Raw genomic sequence first — 19,589 nt, 5'->3', positions numbered from 1 at the left:
TTAGAGGGTACTTCCTGCTCTGTTCTTTTAGTTTCAAGGTAAGTTGTCAACATGTAACTACTCAGCAGATGTGACTAAGTACAACCTGACATGGGGTCAAATCTTATTTCCTAAATAATTTGTATATATCTGATGTTCTCACTGAGGTAAACTTGCAGCAGATTCCAACCACATCTCTTTGCATGTCTCTCTGTACTCACCAAATCCTTACCGACCTATTACTGGAGCCCTTCCTCCCACAGAGGAGACCCCCGACTGGATCAGTCCATGGCAAAAATTCATGGCAAAAAGTTTAATGTAGAATTCAACCAGACTTTCAAAGAAAAGCTAATACCAATTCTCCTCAAATTCTTTCACAAAATAAAAGTTAACACTGACAGTTATCCTGATAACTAGACCACACAAAGGTTCAACTAAGAAAGAAAACTACACACCAATCTCCCCCATGAACACTGATGCAAAAATACTAACTAAAATTCTGGCAAATCAAATCATAGAACACAACAACAACAGAAAAAATCATCCAAATAAGCTTCATCCCAGAGATGGAGGGTGGGTTCTATCAATGTAATCCACAAAGAAACAACAAAAACAACATTAAAAAAAAAAAAAAAACAAAAAACATGTGATTAGCTCATGAGATGCTGAAAAGGTATTCGACAAAAGCCACACCCCTTCATGATAAAGGTTTTGGAGAGATCAGGAAAAAAGGAACCTAAACATAATAAAGGCAAGTCAACAGTCAACATCATATTAAATGGAGAGAAACTCAATGCAATTCCACTAAAATTAGGAACAAGACAAGGCTGTCTCCACTCTCTCCATATCTATAACCTGAAGTTACAGCTAAGGCAATAAGACAGGTAAAGGAGATAAAGAAAATTCAAACTGGAAAAGAAGAAATCAAAGTATTACTATTTTCAGATGATATGATAGTATATATAAACAACACCAAAGATACTACCAGGGAATTCCTACAGCTCATAAACACATTTAGTCAAGTGGTTAGATAAAAGTTTAATTTAGATGGGGAAATCTCCCATTCTCATGGATTGATAAGATTAACATAGTAAACATGGCAATCTTATCACAAGCATCCACAGATTCAACACAATAACCATTTAAAACCTCAACACAACTCAGACTTCAAAATCACTACTCAATTTCATATAGAAAAACCAAAAAACCCAGCATAGGTAAAACAATCCTGTACAATAAAAGACATTACAGAGATATTACAATCCTGATTTCAAGCCCTACAACAGAGCAGGCTATAACAATAAAAACAGCATGGTACTAGCACAAAAACAAAAGCATGGTAGCTACACATTCTAGCAAAAGTAGGTAAATAGCCAGAGCTGGCCATCTCCTGTGGCCATATTGGTACCAAGCCCAATTGTCATCAGAGAGACTTCATCCAGCAACTGATGAAAACAGATGCCAAGACCCTCAGCTAAATATTAGGCAGAGTTTCAGGACTCTACAGAAGAGGAGAAAAGGGATTTTTGGAGACAGACGGACCAAGCACTTTACAAGAAAACTCACAAAATCAACTAACATGGGCTCCCAGTAACTCAGAGAGTCTGTACAGACAAGCAGAGATCCTGCATGGGACTGGCCCTGACCCTCTGCCTACATGTGACATTTTTATAGCTTGGTCTTCTTGTGGGACTTCTAAAAGTGGGACCAAGGGCTGTCTCTGAGTCTTACCAGCTTTTGGGGCCCTATTCCACATACTGAGTAGCTTTGTTCAGCTAGAACACAAGAAGAGATGCTTAGTCTTTCAACAACTTGATAGACTAAGTTGTTTAGAAATAGAAATGAAGAGGAGTAGATTGGGAAGGCTTAGGAATGGGATGGGAAGAACAACAATGCAACATAAAAATAAATAAATGAGTGAATAAATAAGTGAATGAATTTGTGGTGTGGCAAAAGCAAAACAAAATCAGACAGTAGACCAGTGGGATATAACCAAAAATCCACACACTTACTGATACCTGACTTTCAAAAAAAGAAGCTAAATTAATACAATGGAAAAAAAAGAAAGCATCTTCAACAAATGTTGCTGGCCTCACCAGATATCTTCATGAAGTCAAATATAAATAGATCCACAGCTATCACCCTATACAAAACTCAAGTCTAAGTGGCTCAAAGACCTCAACATGAATCCAGTTACGCTGAACCTGAGACTACAGAGTGGGGAATAGCCTTGAGTGCACTGGCACAGGAATCAACGTCCTAGATCTAATACCAACAGCACAGGCACTAAAATCAATAACTAATACATGGGACCTCATGAAACTGAAAAACTTCTGTAAGGCAAAGGATACCATGCAGCCCATAGAGTGGGAAAAAATCTTCACCAACCCTACATCTGATAGAGCATTGATTGACAAAATATATAAAGAAACTAGACATTGGAGGGGGAAAAAGTCAATTAAAAACTGGAGAGCAGATATAAACACAGAATTCTCAACAGGAAAATATCAAATGGCTATCAGGGAAATGCCAATCAGATTCTATCCTATACCTATCTGAATGGCTAAGATGAAAAACACTGATGACAGCTTATGCCGGAGAGGATGTGGAGTAACACTTCTTCAATTCTGGTGGGAGTGCAAACTTGTACAGACATTTTGAAAATGGCGGTTCCTCAGGAAAATGGAAATCAGTCTACCTCAAGATCCAGCAATTCCACTCTTAGGATATACCCAAAGGATGCATGCTCATACAACAAGATCATCTGTTCAACTATCTTCACAGCATCTTTATCTGTAATAGCCAGAACCTGCAAACAACCTACATGCCTGTCAATCAAGGAGTGGATAAAGAAAGTGTGGTTCAATCATGCAGTGGTGGCACACGCCTTTGTTCCCAGCATGGGGAAGCAGAGTCTCTATGAGTTGGAGATATCCTGATCTACACAGTGAGTTCTAGAAAAATCAAGACTACCCAGAGAAACCCTGTCTTGAAAGTACCCCACCCCCCCCAAAAAAGTGGTACATTTACTCAATGGAGTATTACCCAGCTGTTAAAAAATAACATCATGAAATTTGCAAGAAAATGGATGGAACTAGAAAATAGCATCCTGAGTGAGGTAACTCAGACCCAGGAAGAAATGTGGTATGAACCCACTCACACGTAGTCATTAGCTATAAAATAAAGGATAACTATGCTATATAAATCATAGACTATAGATAACAAGCAGAGTTAAGAGGGACATTCAGGTTTCCCTGGGAAAGAGAAATAGAAGAGATTTCATGGGTGGACTGGGGATAAGTGCCATGAGAACTTGAAGAATCAGGTTGGAGAAATAACTGAGTGGGAGAGTACTGAATGAGATGACTGTGGCAGGAGTCATTTCTGGATCAGGTAGAAGAAACCTGGTGCAAGTGGATCTCCCAGTTATGACCCCAGTTATGGGGGAAACATCTTAAACTGGCTATCTCCAGTTACCGGGTAACTTCCTTTTTTTAAATTTGTACTTGTGAATGACTTAACAAAAAATTTAAATAACAGTGTAAACAGGCATAATTCTTCCATTAACACTAACGCTAATCATGGTTTTGTTTATTGACAGCATGAGCTGGTATATACTTTCTGGTTTTTTTGTTTTGTTTTGTTTTACTTTTTTGTTTATTTTGTTTTTTTTTTTTCCAGACAGGGTTTTACTGTGTAACAGCCCTGGCTGTTGTGTAACTCACTCTGTAGACCATGCTGGCCTTGAACTCACAGAGATCTGTCTACGGGCCTCCCAAATACTGGAATTGAAGGAGTATACCACCACCACCTGGCTGGTATGTGCTTTTTTATATCCCATTGTTTTCTCCTTCAGAACACTGTGTGATTATTTCTCAGATACTTCTGAGTATCTCATTATCTAGTAGGAAAGTCTTCTTGAGCTCAAAATTAAAGACACACTGAATTTTAAAAATTCCAAATTTATAGCCTTAGGTTTAAATCTTCAAAAGTTAATGACCATAATTAATTAATTTTTTCTTCTTTTTTAGTTCCATGCTTGTCCTTGACCAGACATGAATGATCAGACTCTAGCAAGAGAGTATACTGGAGGAAGATCACAAAAGCCTACCTTCTACTGAAAATACATTTATATAGTCTTCTAAACTTCTACTGCATAATTAGTAGTGGGTGGCTATCACATCAACTTGCTATCTTGAATGAGTGTGTATGTTGGGGCTTTTTCTGCAATAGTTCCTTTAAAGTCCTGTGTTCAGAGTATATTAAAGACAGACAAGTAATGCCTCTTCCTTATCAGGCAGCTGCATAGCACAGCTCCCAGCATAGCAAGGAGTCCTGGGGGTCCCAGGAAAATATCTTTGCCTTTTATCTGAAACCTGACTTTGTCAAATAGCTGGATATATTTCTTTCTAAAACTCAAATTACAACTAAAACCTGATAATAGTCATATGTGTGTATATATACATATACGTGTATATATATTATACAAATGTGTATGTATATACATATATATTATACAAATGTGTGTATATATACATATATATTACATATATTAGCAAACACATTAAACAATTTAGCAATTGATGAAATACCATGTTATTAAAATCCCTAACAATCAACACGGCCAAACTATTGTGAACAACACCATTAAACACATAAACAGAAAATTTAAAAAAGAAAAGGGGATATATATACTTGAATCTCCATTTAACTATAATAACTTCATTTTTTTCCTCTTTAAAAAATAGTGATGTTTCTACTGCCTTGAAGAAGACACAACATAAAATATATGAAAAGATCTTGAGACTAACCAGTGGGAAAGACCCAATATACTTCTAACATCAAGGCAAGATTATGTTTATGGTCTTTCCAGAAAATGAGCAAAGTCTCAGATAGTATTATTGTATGTAGAATAATGCTATCGATTGCCAATCGTTTAGAAAATGAGTTTTGGCTTCATTTGACACAAGGCAATCAACAAAAACCACCTTTTAGTGTCAGAGAAGACCTGTCTATTCCTGAGTGCTGGGCAGTGGTGGCACATACCTCTTATCCCAGCACTTAAGAGGTAGAGGAAGGCAGATCTCTATGAGTTCAAGGCCAGCCTGGTCTACATAGTGAGCTCCAGCGCAGGATTCAAAGCTACAGAGAAGCCCTGTCTCAGGGACAAAAAAAAAAAAAAAAAAAAAGAGAAAGAGAAAGAAAGATGGAAAAAGAAACTTACATAGCAGAGAAGTTACTCTTATATATCATGTACAAATAATGGAATAAAATAGAACATATGCATACCTATATAATATGACTTCACCTGGTATTTTTGTCAATAGTGTTTTGCTTTTAAAAATCACATTATTATCCCTCAGTACTGTAATTTCACCTGTGATCATATCCTTTTCTCTACAACTGCCTTTGGAATGGAACTTTTTGGTAAAAATGCTACTTACACTGCCCTTCCTGCAGGTTATAAAGAATAAAGATTTATGTGAGCTAGGCCATATTATACCTATTTTGCTCAGTAAATCTGAACAGAATTTGGAGAACTATCCTTGAAAATTGATGACATTTACATCTATTAGACCAAGTAACAGTTGCAGCCACTGTAGCTCTTTTATTTTGTATCCCAGGAGTAGTTAATGGAATACAAAAAGAACTGCCAAATATAGCAAAAATATTAGCAGAAATGAATTGAGATGGGTGAGTGGAGAACTACAGTTTCACAAAACAGAACAATTATAGATTATCTGTTGCTCAAATATAATCTTGGTTTTATGATTTTTCTCATATATGGTCTCTATAAATGGTCAAATTAATGATTTTTAATAGAGATAAAATCTCCTAAGTGACCTTAGAATGTCCATTATAGTTAAGAAGAATTTGCTCTTTTACTTGTCCTTTCCTCTGTTATAATTCTCATGCTTACCTACATTTAGGCTAGCCATAAAAGGCAATGCATTCAACTTTGGACTCTGCAAATTATTTTCTTTTTTAAAAATAAGCAAAATTGAGATTCAGGTGCACAAAAGTCCTTGTGCTCAAAGATAAGCACTAGGGAAATCAGAATGTTAAAAGCATAAGATTGTCTATTCAAAGGAAAAAATAATACACAACCATTTTATTCTGCCCGATTAAGAGTGGATTTTGTTAAACGGCTGGTGTGGGTGACCTTTGCTCTATCTCAGACTTGGAACAAACACCAGCTGCTGTGTCCTGTTGAACTGGACGTACCTCACAGATATACAGGATGCAACTATCCTGCTTGCAGAGGACCCCCACCCCACCCAAGGCAACATTGTAAGAGAAAGAGGTGGTGGAAGACTACAGGAAACAAATATCTTCCAGACAAAATAGAACACACATACAAACATAAGTATGAATTCACAGAGACTGTGGCATCATTCACAAATTCAAACCAGATGGGTCGCTGTGCTGAGAGGGGAATGTCAACATACTCGCTCACTCCAAACCAAGAAACTATGTGCAACAGGCTCCCCCTGGCAATGACAAAATCCATTCTCTACAACAGAGTCTCACTGGGTAGATGAGCCACACTTCAAAGGCATCATGCCCAGGAGTAGTTGACTAATACAAACCAAAATCAATGTTTTTTTGTTTTATTTAGGTGCCACTTTTTGCTTCCTCAGAACATTTTTTAATGTCTTACTGTTATTTTTCTTATTTATTTCAACCTCAGTTTTTGTGTTTTATAGAGTATATTTGTGTGTATTACTTTTGTTGTTTGAATTTTATTTCTTTTGAGGGGGTCATGTGGTTGGATATGAGTAGGATACCAAGAGAATATAGGAGGAATTGGTAAAGGGGAAAACATGATTCAAGAATGATGTTTGAAAATTTTGTTTTAAAAAATGGTTTTTTAAAAGCCTCCAAAAATCTCCATCTCCAGTGAATAGTTTCCCGCTCTACTTCAAGATATGAATTCTCAATTATTCCTGCTGCCATATGTCTGTTCCATCACAAATTACACATTTTATTTTACAAGTAGCACTGGCTGTGGTATTTTCTCAGAGCAGTAGAAAAATTACTTATGAGACTTTAAAGCATCCCTGACAAACTAACTACTCAGGGATGTAACATCTGGAACTGAGATTTTCCATTTAGTATCCTAGGGCTAATGTGAGTACTATTATCAACACAGGAAGGGGACTTCTAACTCATCTCTCTAAAAATTATTATATTTATTAACAAACTTACGAATTAGTGTATGTTTCCACATGACCTTTGCACACAAATGACAACTCATGCTGGAAAAAATCTGGACCAAGGGGGAAGGTGATCTACAGCTGGGGGAAGTCCAAACATGTACAGCTACTTTGGAAATCAATATAGCAATTACTCAAAAGACTGTCAATCAATCTACTTCAAGATCCAACTGTCCCACTCTTGGGCATATACCCAAAGGATATTCAATCATTCCAGAAGAACAGTTGCTCAACTATGTTCATAGCATAATTATTCATAATACCCAGGACATGGAAACATCCTAAGATGTTTTTGAAGAACAGATAAAGAAAATGTGGTACATAAACAATTACACAGCTGTTAAAAATAATGACATCAGGAAATTTGCAGGCTGCTATGGGCTAAAAAACTTGTACACTATAAAGTTTTGTTACTTGTATTGGCTCAATAAAACACAGGAAGAATTTTGGAAACAGGAAAAGCAGATGCAGAGGGAAAAAGATGAACAATACCAAGCCATGCGGCTAAAGACAGGTAAAAATTATGGGTTAATTGAAGTTGTAAGAGCTAGTTAGTAATAAGCCTGAGCAATCTTCCAAACAGATTATACTTAATATAAGCCTCTGTGTGTTAATTTGGGATTAAATGGTTATTCAACTGGGAGGGACAGCAGCAGGCAAATAAATGGAACTAGACAAAAATCATTCTCAGTGAAGTAACCCAAACCCAGAAAGACAAACATGGTTCCTACACACTCATAACTAGATATTAGCTGTATAGTAAGTGATAATCATGCTACAACACACAGCACCAGAGAGGCTAAGTAACAAGGAGGGCTGGCACCACAGAGGATGTGTGAATTTCCCTGCAAAAGGGAAATAATAAACTTGGGGTGGGTGGGGATGGAAATCGAAGGGATCAGGTGGGAAAGGAAGAGATGAAGACTATCCCTAGCTCCTCTGCATATATGTTGTGGTTGCTTAACTTGGGATTTTTGTGAGAATCCTTTGTTAGCATTTGATAATTATTTGTTTTATTGATGGGAGACATTCAAAGTAGGGTGAAATGACTTGTATTTCCTTTATAACTATGAACCTATGTATTATTAAAATGTTTATTGGCTATTTTTTTCTTTTTTAGAATTATTTATAAACTTTGATGGACTATTACGTAAATTTATCTTTTTTCAGTCTGAAGAATTAGTGATTCTTAGTGATCAAAGATACCTTCATCATGGAGTATTTTTCTTTTTGCCTACATTAGCACATATAGCTTTACTTAATTAGGTAATTGTATGTAAAAATGAGATTTTTAAAATAATTTGAAACACATCATTTTAAACTATTCATGCTTTTATGGTTTGTGTTCAAAACTGTTATTTTGATGTGCCTATGCCTTAATATGCAGCTAGGTATTTCCTTTTTGTATCTTTCAAACATATACTTATACTTATACATATACTATATACTTAGTGTTTTAACTAAAATATAAGAGGGGTTAGGGATTTAGCTTAGTGGTAGAACACTTGTGTAGCAAGAAGAAGGTTCTATGTTCAGTCCACAAGATGGGGAGAGGGTGGTATTAACTACAGTATGAGGAGTTTCTTTTCTGCTACTGACTACTACTGTTTTATATCCATCTTGAACATGGATGGGTCTCTTCTTAGATTTCATGGTATTTAAACATGTTTTTAATATTCCTCAGTGTCCTATGTAGGCACAGTGGCACACACTTGGGATGCAGAGGCAGGTGCAATCACTCAAAGGTCCTTGCCAGCCAGAGCTACACTGTGAGACACTGTCTGAATACAATTAAATTTGTCAATGTCCTTAGGATTATAGATTTGTAATTTTAGTGCAGGGAGACAGAAGACAGACAGATCCTTTGAATTCACTGGACATCCAGCATACTCTGTTCTGCAAGTTCAAAGTGTTGAGATTACTTGAGGAAAAAGACTCAAAACTGCTGCCCCACACAAAAACAAGCATTTGTGTTAAAAAAAAAAATCCCCTTAACACTCTTCTCCCAATGTTTATGCAAAGTGAACTTACTTTTAATGATTCTTGGAAGGAGCAGGCCTGGTACTGTGCATATTTAGCAATTGTAGTATGAGAACTTTTATTTTCATACCGCCAGATTTTCTTTGTTCCAGTGGGATCCCAGTTTTCATCTGCTGGCTGCAATAATTGTGTCCTCACTTCTACCATATGATCATTGTTAGCTTCTACCAAAGTTTTGGTAGAGAACAATCCAAGATCTTCAAAAATAAATATTACTCATTAAATTTGTAAAATTACACTCATTAAAAATTTGAAAGAAATTAAAATTATGGAATATTATGTTTCTGTCAAAATAGTTCCAATCCATTTGGTAGCAGAATTGTAGATCAGTCCCTTGATGTAGCCATTATAACAGATGAAACAATTCTCTTTTGTATTTTATACTAAAAAATATTCTATTATGTAATATAAACCATCTTTTAAAAGACATGAATTAAATTAAGCTGCTGGTAAGCAATATCATGTGCTCCAAAGACATGTTTAATGACATATAAATTACCCTAAAAAACTTTTTAAAAATTAATAAGCTATTAAAAAGCAGATACATATGGAACTAATGTAGAGAAATGGAAGACAGAATAAAGAAAGGAGCAGAGGAAGACTATTACAAAAAGAAGGGAAGGAGCAGGGGAAGAGGAGGAAGAAATGAAAAATAAGAGAAAGCAGAGATAGTAGTTGAGACAGAAACAGGCATAGGAGATTAAAAATACAAAAATAAACAAAATATTCTACATCATAAAATTACACAACCAACTACTGCTATTCTAAGTTCACTAATATTGAAACTGTTCAAATATTTTAAAAGTTACCTAACTTAAGAGCTCCAGCAAGGCCTCGAATTACTGTGACCGGGTTTTTTGGGTTGATGCAAAATTGATGTAAAAGAGGAAAAAAGGCATCACGCTTATTTTCCAGCTATAAAGTTAAGACATTTCATTAGTTCTCTGGAAACTCTTATACTCCATGCATATTTGGCAATTTAAAATAGACAAAGCACACATACACATTGGTATAGTGTGGATATGACATTTTATTTTTTGATGTGTACTGAAGCAGCATTATAGTATTTTGTGTTCATATTTTCAAGAAATTATAGAGAAAATATAAATTCTTTTCTGTTTTACTTTTTTAAAGTAATTTAATGAAAGACATTTTAAATAACCCATTTTTTCCAACAGCACATTTTAAATGTATTTTCTTCATTTATTTAATAAAAGGTATGCTAAATTATGCACTTTTGAGTATAAACATGTAAAAAGAAATAGGTCACCAAAAGGACAAATTTTAACTTTGTTTATTCTCAACATATTTAGAAAGTTACCACTTCTCCCCCTTAGTTTCTTTTTCAACTCTGTGTATAACACCACCACCGCCCCGTGTGTGTGTGTGTGTGTGTGTGTGTGTGTGTCTATTACTTACTTGCCTAGAACATTTGTCATTTTAATTAGAAAAGGGAAGGTTAAAAATCATAAATACAGGTGGGGCTGTGGCTGTTTGGCTTTGTTCAGAATGGGTCTCACTATGTATTCCTGGCTGGTCTGAAACTCACCTTTAGAACAAACTATCCTGGAACTCACAGATATGTGCCTGCCTCTTTTTCTCAAGTGCTAGCTGTGCAATCACAAGCAGTTTAGCATGTTACCTTACTATCCTACTGAAAGCTTACAATCCTTACACATGAGAAACGAGAAACAAATACTATTTTTACAGCTGACACTTTTAGAAAACAATAGATGCAGATAAATATTTACTAAGAACAATAGAAAAGTTTTGCTTCATTAATCTCATAAACCAATCAAAACATTGCTTAATTTGCTATCTCTAAACAATTTTCTTGCAAAGATTAGAAAATAAATGTTTTTGTTATCTACAGTAAGAAGACTTATTTTCAGATTCAGAATACAATAATGTATTTCTGAAATATTTAAAATATTCAATCCCTTAAGAGTAGATACTTATAGTTACCCTAAAAGTCAATCTATGCTGATTTAAATATGTATCTACCTATAGTATCATTCAAGTTGGTTCAGACAATTGACTTATTTCTAGTTAGTTAATCAGACTTACATAAATACTAGGAGTAGGTGGATTCAACTTCTCCTTTGGTAAGGGAGGATATGGTGAAGTCGGAGGTCTTGGAGGAGGGCATATATCCAACAGAACATGACTATTAGACAAGCCATTCTTATCTAGATTCCTTTTTAAAAAGAAAAATACCAGAAGTTATATAATAGCTATAAATTGATGTTTAAGAGGGAAAAAAATCAGAATTATTCATTATAAGGAACTAGTAAGTTTTAATGGAATGAACTATTAAACATTCTTTACATTGGTTGTAATTTCCTAATTTCTTTTCTCAATTAAAACATAAATATCAACTAAATTATGACTCTAACTTTATTCCCTCCTCAAATTCTCATCAGATTTTAAATATTCACACACACACAAATTTAATGACAGTACTATCCTTATATTTCTCTTCCTAAAAATAATGCCAATAACTTTCCAAAGTTACAGCCAATCCAAAATCCAGAAAATTCATTTCTTCTGCTTCATCAAATTTTAACTTCAGGGTTAGAAAGACAGCTAAGCAATCAAAAACTGGACTTGCTATGAACCAAATATAGGTCCTCTGCAACAGCAAAAACTGTTTGTTGTTAAGGATACAGCCATCAATCTAGCCAACTCTTAATAATTTTTGAAGCTATGGTTACAAACAGGTCCAGTTAACATACTGCATGTAATCATTATACAAGTATGTAACTTTGAATTAACTTGTTTTTCTTTAGTGACAAGTATCATAATTGCCAGGTTATACGTTAATAAAAACTTATAAAGATTACTCTCAAACTCTAAATTTTTGGGCATAAGACTGTAAGGTAATATTTATAAATATGAAATTGAATTAATTCAGGAACTAATTCAACTTTTCAAGTTTACACTACTCAGGCCCACATAATAAAACTTTAAATGTATTAAATATCAATAGTATGGAACTCAAAATATTAAAATTATGGTAAAGCATTCAAACCAGAGAGATGTGTCAGAAATTAAGGACAAGAGTTGCTCTTCTAAAGGACCTAGTTTAAGTTCAAAAATCCCACATGGAAGAAAACAACCATTTCTAGTTCCAGTTCCATGAGATGTGATACCTTCTTCTTTAAAAACAATGCAGGCTATTTATTGCCTTAATGGCTACCAAGAATTTAAAGGACAGTCCCTGTTGCTAGCAACACCATGTACAAAGAAATATCCCTGTTTCTTTTGATTCTGCCTTGCTTTTGCAGTAGGAAGATGAAAACCTATTAGATAAGTTATTATGGTCTTAATCTCAAAGTTCTCACAGAATATGATTGATCTTCTATAATGGCTATTAAAGCTATTAGTTTCCCAACTCTTTCTACCTCCTTTAAAATTTACCTTTAAATTAAAAAACAAAAAGCCCTGTTTTAGCAAATTGTGTTATTAAGGTCAATACTTGTTAGCACTAAAAATAAAAACAACAAAGCTATCAAAACTACAAACAAAAGAAAACAGAAAGAGTTGGAGGAGTATTATTCTTTCCACCAAGTAAGATTCAGCACTGTAAATATAACCTCCAGAATCATGATGCCTATTGTAATAAGTAGTAAAAGGTAGTAATACTAGACAAAGATATGTCTTACCTAATGCAGCAGTCTTAATAAATAAATAATAAACAATGAATAGTAACACCCAAACAAAAAAGAAAAAACACTGCATATGAAACTGCCTTTTAAACATAAAAAACTATACAGTCTTTGACACATTTTACAAGCATAGGATAGAATCGTATTTAGTTATTTCATGTCTTCTTAATAATTTTCACCTTTTGATGAACTTTACCACACTCACCTGCATGCTTTCAGAACTTCTGTTGAAGTAGAGTATATAGACACAGACACTGGAGGTGTAATTTGAGGTCTAGGTCTGAGGCCAAGATTAACAACGACAGAGCTCTCTGAGTTTTCTTGCCCTTCTTTATTACTGGTATGTAATCTACTGTGAGGGATGATAAAACCAGTAATGTGTGCATGATTCTGGTTAGTTAACTTTGGAGAAAGTGATTCTGTGGAATTGGCTGAAGAGGGTGAAGAAGCAGCAAGATTATCAGGCATTTTGTGAATAGCTGGATGAACATTATTGACTTTGTCACAAGTCCCAGTACCCACACTGTCAATAGCTTCTCCAACCAAGGCAGAAGGCTGTGGATTGTCTACTACTAAATTTGTTGACTCAGAATCTTCATTATTAGGGCTGGAGATAGCAACTGATGTGATCTGATGAACATGATTAGAATGTCCCTTTACATTAATACAAATATTTGATATGTCTTGCCTACTTGTTTTAGAACTCAAGGATCTACTCCTTGAATGCTTACTCTCTTTGGTACAATTAGTGACCTTTTGTTCTTCTGAGGTAGGAATATGAAAGGAGAAATGGTTTGGAGCATGCCCTTTTGGACGTGAATTTTGAGGCACACTATGATTTCCATTCTGATTCTGAATACCAGTGCTAGCTGCTTGGAGATATTTTGTGGACCCAGTGAGATATGGAGGGTGGTCATCATTCACTGTTGCCAAATATAAACTCTGATCTTTATCAGAACCCTGGGAAAAGGAAGAAAAGAGGTTGATTTAAATATCATAAAATGCCTAACCCAACGACAAAATGTTAAATAAAACTGAAGCCACCAAAAAATACAATTAAAATATCTAACAACATCTATAATGAAAATTTTAACATTTTAAAAAGTAAATAGTCTAAGTTAATTATCTGATTCAATTACTGCATATTGTTCAATATTGACATATATATTCTTTTTTTAACCTCAGACAGTGGAGCCAGGATGTATTCCTGGTGCACAAATGGACCTTGTGAACACATCCTCCATGGAGGGATAACTGCCTTAATCTAGAGACAGGAGAGAAGCCCTAGTCCCTACTTCACAGGACCTGTCAGACTTACATGACCCCAACTGTATAGCATTCCCCTACATATGGAATTGGGGTGGGGGGATGAGAGGGGAGGGTGGTTAGAGTGCATGTGAGAGGGTAGAGAGAGTAAACGGGAGGGAAGGAGGGAAGGAGAAGGGAGGGAAAGACATATATATTCTTATACCAAACTATTATACCTGTAAACATAAACTAAACAATGCATCTGCCTGGTACAGTCATAGACACAAAGAGTTTATTAAGATTTATAGTAAATTTAATATACATTGTACATGTGTTGAACTTTGTAAACTAGAAAAAGATGTATTAACAATTTTGTTTTTTTAAATTATGAGAGTAGAGTATATTTAGTATTGAAATTCATGTTCTCTGACCATGTACATTTCCAAAGTCCCCAGCTTATGTATTTTTATTATGTATTTATTATTGTTGTTGTTACTATTATTATTATTGTTGTTGTTGTTGTTGTTATTATTATTTTAGATTTTATGAGGTGTTTGCCTGCAAAAGTATGTGCATGTCATGCCAACAGAAGCCTGTTGCGGCATCAGACTTCCAGAACTGGAGAGTTAAAGATGGTTGTGAGCCACCTTATGGATACTGGGAATCTATCCTATATCTTCTTCAAGAGTAGCCAAGTGCTTGAAGTAGCTTGAAACACTCACTCCAGCCTTGATAAATTTTTCTAAATTGGGATATAAAGTAATAGTAGTAAGTAAGAGAAACAGACACAGAGGGAACACTGCCACAAATAGTCAAAGTCTAAGACACATAGAAAAGTGTTTCTTGGTTGTTTGCTTTTTTTTTTAAAGATTTATTTATTTATTATATATACAGTATTCTGTGTGCATGTACCCTATCCCTGCAGGCCAGAAGAGGGCACAGATCTCATTATGGATGGTTGTGAGACACCATGTGGTTACTGAGAATTGAACTCAGAACCACAGGAAGATCAGTTAGTGCATTGAGCCATCTGTCCAGCCACAGAAGAAAATTCAACATTTATATTCAGTACCATAAGCTGATCCCAGTAGATAATTCTCAGATGAAATAACTAATAACTATTTAGAAGAAACTCATCAACAATAAATACTAGAATTACTGTATTTTGTATATTTATTCAAGCTATATGTTGGTGGCACACGCCTTTAATCACAGAACTCAGAGGAGACAGAGGCAGGCAGATCTCTGTGAGTTTGAGGACAGCCTCCCAAGCTGCACAGAGAAACCCTGACTGGAAAAAACAAAAAAGAAAAGAAACATTATTCACTGGAAAAACTGTATGTAAAAGAATACCAGTAATAGGCTTTGCTTTAATAAAAATTAAACCCAGAAGTTACCTATATATCCAAATAAGTTTTATTCCTCTAGTTAAGATTTGATGACAAAAATCTCAATCTATTCTAACACAGTTTATAATCAGAAGTGTACAGTATTAAAACTTGTTACATTAAACTTTATAGAAAGAGAATGCCAATACTTTAATGTTAAATGAGGAAGAACGTAAAAGAACAATCCTATGATGAGCTCTTAAAAACTCTGGTCAGGTACGGGTATGGTAGAGAATAACTCTATGAGTTCAAGGTTAGGTTGGTCCACATGAGTTTGAGGACAGCCAGGATTTTTGCTCAGGGTTCAAAAATGGGGAACTAAAAAGAAGAGAAGGAACTAAAGTCTAAGGGGAAAAAGTAACTGACTCACACACAATTGCTTCTCTGCATGTTCTTTATTCTTCTTTTATCTGTACCTCTTGCTGTTCTGTTTCTCTTTTTCTCTTTGTGTCTTTCTATACCTTTGTTTCTCCATGTCCCTGTGTGTTGTCTCTCTGTCTCTCCCCAGTACTTGGGGGTACACATATGTTTGCAACAAGCCAGACCTGCACAGTGAGATCTTTTTTTTCCTCTTCAAAAAGCAACAGAACAAAAAATTAGGGCTGGAAAGATGGCTCAGTGCTTGAGAACTCTGAGCTGCTCTTTCAGAGGACTAGGGTTCAATATCCAATTGCCACATGGCATCCCACAGCCATCTGTAACTCCATTTCCAGGAGATATTGAAGTGTTTTCTACCCACTTTAGACATCACATGCACGTAAAACACAAAGATACATGCAGGCCAAACACCCATATACAAAAAAAAAAAAAAAAAAAAAAAAACATTATTTTTTAATTCTTGTCCTGGTATGTAAATTAATTTCAAAAGTTTGACAATCAGAAAATAATCCAACACATATTTAAAAGTAGCAGCTGTATATTTTTTCCTCTAACTGTACACTAAAGCATTGGGCTTTGATGGGAAGGTCTTACATGCAACCCTTGATTGCCTGGCAGTCATTTATAGACCAGGCTGGCCTCAAAAATCAGAGATCTGCCTTGCTGGGTCTTTGGAGTAAAAGAGATTGAAACCAAGTCCTGTACCACCATTTCTGGCCACACCAAAGAAGTTTTCACTGACAAATTCCTTTAGTGAAAGTCCACTTTCTAGAAAAAGCAAACTGGAGGGCAGACCATAAATTTGTATGTCTTTCTTTAATCATAGAAAGTTGAATACTCATGAGAAAAGGCTTACAATGTATAGACATAACTTGAATAGCAATGACTGATCTGTGTAAATAAGGTTAAAAAATAAGTATTAAAATAAAGAACCAAATAAAAACACACTAACACATAAGGTGTATAGTTAACTTTAAAGTGGTTTAAATATCTGATTTTTTAAAAACAGAAAACAAGAATGGAATGTAGCATTTTTTTTTTCCTTTTAAGTTGTTTTCCTTTTACTATTATCATTTTTTTTATTTTACATATCGATCCCAGTTCCCTCTCCCTTCCATCTTCCCATGGCTCCTATTTGTAGGGTGATGCCTTCCAGGAGGAGTCATCTAAATCTATCAAGTCATTTGGATTAGGGACTAGGACTTCTCTCCTGTCTCTAGGTTAAGGGAGTATCCCTCCATGGGGGATGTGTCCACAAGGTCCTTTTGTGTACCAGAAATACATCCTGGTTCCACTCTCTGAGGTCTTATAGACTGCCTAGGCCCTCTAACTGAGACCAACATTCAGGGGATCTGAGTCGGTCAAATGCTGATCAGTCTGGGAGTCCATGAGCTCCCCCTTGTTCAGGTCAGCTGTCTGTGTGGGTTACTGTACCTTTGTTTTGATCCCTTTTCTTATCACTTCCCCCTCTCTGCAACTGAATTCCAGGAGTTCAGCTCAGAGTTTAACTGTGGGTGTTTGTTTCTGTTTTGATCAGCTGCTTATGAGGGCTCTATGATGGCATATAAGTTAGTTATCAATCTCAGTATCAGGGAAAGGCATTTATGGTAGCCTTTCCACTGTTGCTCAAATTGTTAGTTGAGGTCAGACTTGTAGATCTGTAGACCTTTCTCTAGTGCCAGATTTCTCCATAACCTCAATGACTCCCTGTATTAAGGTATCTCTTAACTCGCGTTCTTTCTCTGTTCTTCTCCCAACTCCACTTTCCTGATCCCTCATGTTCTGCTTTGCCCCCTCTCCTTCCCCCCATTTCTCCTCCCTCCCTTCTCCCTTGCAGTGAAAGCTATTATGAAAACAACAAAGAAAAAAATTTCCTAAATATAGTTATCTTCCATCTGTGGTAAGGAGGCCACAGATTCAGTTACTGCCTCTTTTAAACTTGCCACACTGATATAAAGACATTAAAAAAGATAATAGTTGTTCACGAATTCAGAAATGACTACAAATCTGAAGGAGTACAAAAAGTATACATTTTACATATACACTGGAAGAAAAGATATGATCTTCAAAACATGCTGCTACCCAAACTGGAAAACTACTACAGTAGGAAAAAAAACTCAATCATTATCACTCAACCTGCATCAAACAACTCCACATGGGTCACAGAAGTCAAGGTAAAACCCAAAAACTTAATGTGATAAAAAAAAAAACCATACAAAGGATATAATTTATAGTTAATGAAAAAGGCTATTTGAATAAGACCCTGAGGCCAATAACTGACAATGAGCCTTCATGGAACTTAAACACATAATACATAACAGCATCATTTGATAAAAGGTAACGTACAGAATGAGAAAATATCTTCACTAACTGAAATAAACAATGAAACATTAAAAAAGTAAAATCAATTAAAAGTACATATATATTACAGCTTCCAATTTAGTGTTAATGTGGAAACAAGTGGATCTCTGACTCTTGCTTCTTTCTCCTCAGCTCTTTTCCTTCTGATTTGTGTTATCCAACTTCAATGTGAAGCTTTTGCTCTATTATACTTTGCTTCATATACATATACATAACATTTATACATGAATATATTTTTATAGGAATGAATAAAAATATACTGACTAGGATAAAGGTTAACAACTACACTGTCTCTAATAACTGCTGGAGGAGGAAATATTAGTTTTGTCCAACTGTGTGACATCGGCTATATCAATCACTGTAGAGCAGACCTCATGTTCAGTAGTTGATCAACATATAATGGACTTAACAGGTTTCATTCTGTGTTCTTATTTATCTTACCCTACAGTTTGTTTTTCTGGGGCATGGCTTTATTTATTTATTTTGGTTTTGAGGATTTTGTTTTGATGAAGGACAAACTTAAAGTTCAATGGGTATGGAAAGGAAAACATGTGGAAGAACTTGGGAGAGAAAAAGAATAAAAAGAAAATATATTTAAATTTGTTTTAAATAGAAATAAAATATGAAGAAAGTACAAAAAAAGGGAACACATGTAGACAACGAGTATCTGTTCTTAATGTTAACCATGCTTACAAAACAGAGAAATAATCAATGCTTTTAGATTTCATCTTAACCCAAATCAGAAAACCTAAGATAAAAATTGTCCTAGGGCCTTGGTCCTGCTGGCTCACTGCTCCACATGATCACTGGAACAGACTGTGGGTCCTACAATCCCACCACATCCATGGAACTTCATGGGGCTGCTCTGAGCACACCAAACCCTCCTATCCATGCAGGACCACCTTGAGGCCTCACTCGCCTAATCTTTGGATCCCATCAACTGCCATCAAAGATGATATGAGAAAATCCCTTTAAACAATGTAAGAAAAAAATAAACAAAAAATAGGAAGAAATAGAGAAAAAGACCATGCCAAAAAAAAAAAAAAAAGAAAAAAAAATGAACAAATCTCTTAAAGAAAGTACAGAAAGCCAAGAAAAAAACAATTAAACAAGTAAAGAAAACAGTTCAAGATTTGAAAACTGAAATAGAGACAATACAGAAAACACAAACTGAGGGAATGCTGTATATATATATATATATATATATATATATATATATATATATATATATAAACTGGGCAAATTATCGGTATCTACACATGCAAGCAATAACCAACAGAATACAAGAGATGGAAGAAAGAATCTCAGGG

General features: G+C 35.2%; 1 protein-coding gene across 2 annotated transcripts in view; it reads right to left on the bottom strand.

Annotated features, from left to right (window-relative positions):
- The window catches only part of LOC127214697 (histone demethylase UTY), a 141,183-nt gene that overhangs the window by 48,752 nt on the left and 72,842 nt on the right, over nt 1-19,589 (bottom strand). For both annotated transcript variants that reach the window (XM_051175000.1, XM_051175001.1), the window contains 4 exons: nt 13,110-13,864; nt 11,304-11,433; nt 10,046-10,151; nt 9,228-9,433 (listed from right to left, as the gene is read on the bottom strand). In XM_051175000.1, coding sequence (XP_051030957.1) covers nt 9,228-9,433; nt 10,046-10,151; nt 11,304-11,433; nt 13,110-13,864 — 1,197 coding nt within the window. The remainder of the gene's footprint in view (nt 1-9,227; nt 9,434-10,045; nt 10,152-11,303; nt 11,434-13,109; nt 13,865-19,589) is intronic.

The sequence above is a fragment of the Phodopus roborovskii genome, unplaced genomic scaffold (assembly GCF_943737965.1).
Source record: "Phodopus roborovskii unplaced genomic scaffold, PHOROB, whole genome shotgun sequence".
In the NCBI taxonomy this organism is placed as follows: Eukaryota; Metazoa; Chordata; class Mammalia; order Rodentia; family Cricetidae; genus Phodopus; species Phodopus roborovskii.
This window is presented reverse-complemented; position numbering and strand designations above follow the sequence as displayed.